Source organism: Thamnophis sirtalis, unplaced genomic scaffold (genome assembly GCF_051295495.1).
Source record: "Thamnophis sirtalis isolate CommonGarterSnake01/CBP01778 unplaced genomic scaffold, rThaSir2_p1.2 scaffold_2, whole genome shotgun sequence".
Classification (NCBI taxonomy): domain Eukaryota; kingdom Metazoa; phylum Chordata; class Lepidosauria; order Squamata; family Natricidae; genus Thamnophis; species Thamnophis sirtalis.
Window position 1 is genome coordinate 31,817,636 of NW_028261382.1, and position 6,000 is coordinate 31,823,635.

At 44.4% G+C, this 6,000-nt stretch overlaps 1 protein-coding gene across 4 annotated transcripts in view; it reads left to right on the forward strand.

Moving 5' to 3' along the window:
• The window catches only part of TNC (tenascin C), a 54,755-nt gene that overhangs the window by 34,163 nt on the left and 14,592 nt on the right, over positions 1-6,000 (forward strand). For all 4 annotated transcript variants that reach the window (XM_087704652.1, XM_087704653.1, XM_087704654.1 and 1 more), the window contains one exon: positions 2,803-2,946. In XM_087704652.1, coding sequence (XP_087560778.1) covers positions 2,803-2,946 — 144 coding nt within the window. The remainder of the gene's footprint in view (positions 1-2,802; positions 2,947-6,000) is intronic.

Genomic DNA, 6,000 nt, shown 5'->3' on the forward strand with positions numbered 1-6,000 from the left:
CTGTAGGTGTGGCCTGCTTTCCGGGTCCACTGGTGGAACTTCTGCTAACCGGTTCGGTAGATTTGACGAACCAGTTCTACCGAATAGGTGCGAACTGGTAGGAACCCACCTCTGAGCCACACCCTGCAAGAGCAGCTCAGAGTATTATATGCATTTTAGGCAGATAGAAACAAAGTTTATCCCACCAGAGACAAAGATTTGTTACCAAAAGCGTTCTTTTTTTCAACCTTCTATCTCTGGAGTATTCCCATAGCTTTGTGTAGGGGGTGGCAGCCCCTCTTTGCCAAGGTTTTTTTTTTTTTGGCAGAATGCTTTAAGGATTTATGTGCCAGGAAAACCCCCTAGTTTGGTTCCTTTATCTATGGGGCCTGATATTCCCGTGTAACAATTTCTTCTATGTTTTCAAGAATGTCCCTAGCTTTGAAGCCAAGAATGCGAGATTCAGCAGTGAGATAACATTTGCAGTAATGCCATCCAGTATTACAGTCACAATTTGCTAGGCTAGAAAACAACTAATTTCTGACAGTATACAATATTATAAGCAGAAGCCAATATTGATTCATATACTCTTTCAGAAGAATAGGTTGATTCAACTGAGCACAGAATAGCAATAACAATAGCAGTTAGACTTATATACCGCTTCATAGGGCTTTCAGCCCTCTCTAAGTGGTTTACAGAGTCAGCATATTGCCCCCAACAACAATCCGGGTTCTCATTTTACCCACCTCGGAAGGATGGAAGGCTGAGTCAACCCTGAGCCGGTGAGATTTGAACAGCCGAACTGCAGAACTGCAGTCAGCTGAAGTAGCCTGCAGTGCTGCATTTAACCACTGCACCACCTCGGCTCTATGCTTGTTTATTTATTTTATTTCATTTGTCAAACATGTATGAGATAACAGGTATAAACATGGACATGAGCACATGAAATGAGTACAAATAAATGGGGACAGTAGGACAGGGACGGAAGGCACGCTGGTGCCCTTATGCACGCCCCCTTTACGGACCTCTTAGAAATGGGGTGAGGTCCACGGTAGACAGTTTGAGGTTGAAGCTGTGGGGGGTTTGAGGATGTAACAACGGAGTCAGGTAGAGCATTCCAGGCGTTGACCACTCTGTGGCTGAAGTCGTATTTTCTGCAATCGAGTTTGGAGCGGTTTACCTTGAGTTTGTATCGATTGTTTTCCCATGTGTTATTGCGGTTGAAGCTGAAGTAGTCATTGATAGGTAGGACATTGTAGCAAATAATTTTGTGTAGTACACTTAGGTCAGACCTTAAGCGGCATAGTTCCAGTTGTCAAGCCCAAAATTTCGAGCCTGGTGGCATAAGGGATCCTATTGTGAGCAGAGGAGTGGAGGACTCTTCCCGTGAAATACCTCTGGACCTGCTCAATTGTATCAATGTCCAATGTACAGTGTGGATTCCAGGCAGACGAGCTGTATTCGAGGATCGGTCCGGCAAAGGTTTTGTATGGCCTAGTTAGCAATACAATGTTAACCGAGAAGAAGCTTTGCGAAATTAGGTTAACAACTCTTCATGCCTTTTTTGGCAATGCTGTTACAGGGAGCTCAGGGGCTGAGAGATGAGTACTCCTAAGTCCTGGACAGAGCGAGGCTCGGCTATTAGGTCTTATCCACCCAACTTGTATAATGCATCACATTCAAGGAAGTGGCTTGCAAAAGGGAAGGCTTTAAGGAACACTGTGACATGAAAAATGTGTGTTTGATTGTCTAAAGAACAACATAAGAGATCCTTGGTGCTCTCTGGGCTTGTTGGTTTTGTTACAGATGTTTCACAACCCAACTAGGCAATATCATCAGTGTTAGAAAGGAGTGGGATCTGTGGAGAGGAGGAGGAGGAGGAGGAGGAGGAGGAGGAGGAGGAGGAGGAGGAGGAGGAGGAGGAGGAGGAGGAGGAGGAGGAGGAGGAGGAGGAGGGAAGGACTGTGAGTTCTTGGTGCTCTCTGGGCTTGTTGGTTTTGTTGCAGATGTTTCACAACCCAACTAGGCAATATCATCAGTGTTAGAAAGGAGTGGGATCTGTGGAGAGGAGGAGGAGGAGGAGGAGGAGGAGGAGGAGGAGGAGGAGGAGGAGGAGGAGGAGGAGGAGGAGGAGGAGGAGGAGGAGGAGGGAAGGACTGTGAGTTCTTGGTGCTCTCTGGGCTTGTTGGTTTTGTTGCAGATGTTTCACAACCCAACTAGGCAATATCATCAGTGTTAGAAAGGAGTGGGGTCTGTGGAGAGGAGGAGGAGGAGGAGGAGGAGGAGGAGGAGGAGGAGGAAGAGGAGGAAGAGGAGGGAGAATGGGAGAGCTTGCTCCTCTCTGAGCTTGCTTGTTTTCTTGCAGCTGTTTCATTACCCAAATTAGGTAACATGATCAGGGCTAATTATAACTAGTGCTGATTATGTTACCTAGTTTGAGTAATTATCATCTATTATTTAGTATACGATGAGAACATGGCAAAAGAGACGTAAAGATATACACACAGTATACTTAAGTATATACAAAATTTCTACTGGGATACAGCAGTGGCTGGAGTGGTGCGGTGGCCTACAGGTGGCGCTCTCGCCTCACCATCAGGAGGTTGTGAGTTCAATCCTAGGTAGAGGCAGATATTTTTCTCTCTCTGGGCACAATGAGGGCATATCTGCTGAACAAAACTCCACTCTGGTGACAGGTAAGCCGTCCGGCCATTAAAACACTCCCTGCTAGCTCTGGTCAGGATAGGAAAATTTATTTTTTTAAAAAAAAAATATATATCCCTCGGTGAAAGCCCAAACTGTTTTATTCATCCTCTATTCCAGATGACCTCAAATCTTTAACTGTGGACGGAAACAGGAGTAGAATCAAGCTAGTAGACCTGATCCCTGGCATAAAATACATCGTCAATGTTGTCGCTATCAAAGGATTCGAAGAAAGTGAACCTGTCTCTGGGACTCTGCTTACAGGTATGTACAGGGGAGAAATCACTGCGATTTACAAATATACAATACAATAGCAGAGTTGGAAGGGGCCTTGGAGGTCTTCTAGTCCAACCCATTGCCTAGGCAGGAAGCCCTGTACCATTTCAGACAAATGGCTATCCAACATCTTCTTAAAGACTTCCAGTGTTGGGGCATTCAGAACTTCTGGAGGCAACTTCTGTTCTACTGATTCATTGTTCTGTCAGGAAATTACGGATCTCTTAAGAAACATGTAAGGTCATGATTGGTTAGAAAAGGAATATGAATAAAAGAATATATATTAAACAACCCAGAGAACACACTGCTAAACCAAGGAGGGGAAAAGAGGGGGGGAATAGAACATATTAATATATAAATACATATGTTCAAAAGATGATACAATTGGAATTATTGCAAAGTAAAATAAAATGAGGAAGAAGGGATTTAAGATTATTATTTAAATACAGAACTGGGTTTGCTCCAAGCCCCCCCCCCCCAAAAAAATATACCAGACTGAAGAGGAAAATATGTGAATACAACAATGGAAAGAGGGAAGGAAGAGAGAAGGAGGAGGAGAGAGGAAAGGAGAGGGAAAGAAGGAAAAGTAAAGGAGAGGAAGAAAGGGAGGAAGAAAATATACCAGACTGAAGAGGAAAATATGTGAATACAACAATGGAAAGAGGGAAGGAAGAGAGAAGGAGGAGGAGAGAGGAAAGGAGAGGGAAAGAAGGAAAAGTAAAGGAGAGGAAGAAAGGGAGGAAGAAAATATACCAGACTGAAGAGGAAAATATGTGAATACAACAATGGAAAGAGGGAAGGAAGAGAGGAGGAGAGAAGAAAGGAGAGGGAAAGAAGAAAAAGTAAAGGAGAGGAAGAAAGGGAGGGGTAGCAAGAGGAAGGGAGGAAGAGGGGAGTAGTGGGGGAGAGGAAAGGGAAGAAGGAAAGAAGAAAGTAGAGAAGAAGAGATGGTAGGAGAAAAGTAGAGGGAAGAAGTCAAGTTGTTGTAAAACAAGATGGATATACGGGATGGCAGAAAAACAATCCCAATTATACTATTAACATTTGTAGGGGAAGAATTCAATTGTTATAAATGTTCAAAGACAACACATAATATTGATAGTATCTATAAGAATGTATACTTGGGGATGTATGTATAAAAATAAAAAATAAAAATTCAAAAAAGAAAAAGAAATGCGTAAGGCCCCCGGTAGACCACTTAAGGTAAAAAGGTATGGGGATTATTAGAGGAACTAACAACAGGATTGGGGTGTTTACTACTTCACTACTCTAGGGCTGAAATCGTTTATCCTGCAATCAAGATTAGAACGGATTCCATTGAGTTTGTATCTATTGATAGCCCTTGTGTTATTGTGGCTGGCTTTTATCCATTTTCATTATTACAAGGGTATGGAAGAGGAAGAGGAGAAGAAAAAAGAGGAGGAGGAGGAGGAGGGAGACTTTAAGTCCTTCTTTTCTTTAAATTAGACATACCCAATTCCTGCATCCATCCTTCGTATGTTTTAGCCTTAGTGCTCTCTGAGCTTGGATGTTTTCGTACAAGGTTTTATGATCCAGCTACCCCATTTCCCCCAAAATAAGACCTCCCTGGATAATAAGCCCAATCCATGCGCTAAAATAAGCCCTCCCCCAAAAATATGTTTTAGCCTCCAGTCCCCTAATCCTCTTTGTTGCTCTTCTCTGCAGTCTTTAAATGCCAACATTCAGCACTTTTCATTCCTATCCATTTGCGCAGGGAGGGGGTTACTCTTTGAGAGCGGATGGCAAAACAGATGTGGAATCATTTAAGCAATAAGCTACTCCCTTGGTAACAAGGACGTATAACTCAAACCGTCTTGCCAAGCCGATTCCGCCCGACCCAGACGAGATTTCGCCGGCTTGAATGCAAAGTATGACAGCTTCTTTGATGGAGCACCAAGGAAGCGGCGGGGGTGTGGGGGGGAGCGAGGATGAAAAATCGCCACTGCATTTGGGCCTTCTGTTCAACCCTTCCCACGCAAATCCCCAATCTCTGTTTTGCTTTCCCCAAGAAATGTCTTGGGGTTGGAAAGACAAACAGAGGAGCTGTCCATGCAAAAGCAGATTGATGAGTTCAGGCTGAACTTTTTAAAGCCACGGGCCTCTTTTTACAAGGGAAAATAAGCCAGGCTGATTTGTGTTTAACATGTTTTTTAAAGTCCCTTGTCCCATTCCTTTATTATTGTTATTTTTTTATTTGGACTACATGTCCATATACTGCAACTTCTTGGACTCCGCACATGTTCTAACCGAGGCTTCCCAAAAGCCTGAAGCAAACTCCTGATCCCGACAAAAACCCCTTTTATTAATTGGCTGTGAATTCTGCTCCTTCACCTCCAGCAAAGTCTTTCAAGGGAGGATTCGCAGTCACAGACCTTATCTGGCTTGGAGATCTGCCAGGCTGATATCTGCAGAACTTGGCAAGGAGACTCAGAGAGTCATGTACTGATTAAGCGAACTAATTGTCCCCTGCAAACTCCACTCCCCTTTTGCTCCTCTTTTATTTCCTCTGGGAGGGGCCATTCATCGTCCACCTGTGGCCTTACTCCCAAGTTGACCCCTGTTCTTTAGCTGTTCCCTTCATCTGGCAACTCTGCGCATATGCACACTGGGAACAGGCTCCAGCTGTTCATCTGCCTCACTGATGTCTCATTCCGAAGGCAGCCGATAATTGTCAGACGGCCCTAATCCCATCTCTGCCTCCAACACAGAGCCCTCATCCGAGCCTTCCCCAGACTCCAGGACTGGCCCATGTTCCTCCACAACCTCCTCACTGTCCGAATCTGCTCCGCTGACCATTTGGTGGGGCACAACAGTGCATTCTGGGGCAGCCAGAAGAAATTTAGGAGGAACTACATGGGTCCTTCTGTCTTCTTTATTGGGAATCTGATTATTGTAGAGCTGAAGAAGCTTCTTGGATGAGAAGCGAAAGAGCTTCAAAGAAAAACCAGCCAGTCCATTTGGAGAGAAATGCACCTTTGGGATTTATTTCTTGTATGTTCTCTGCGCTCAACCAGGAGTGGT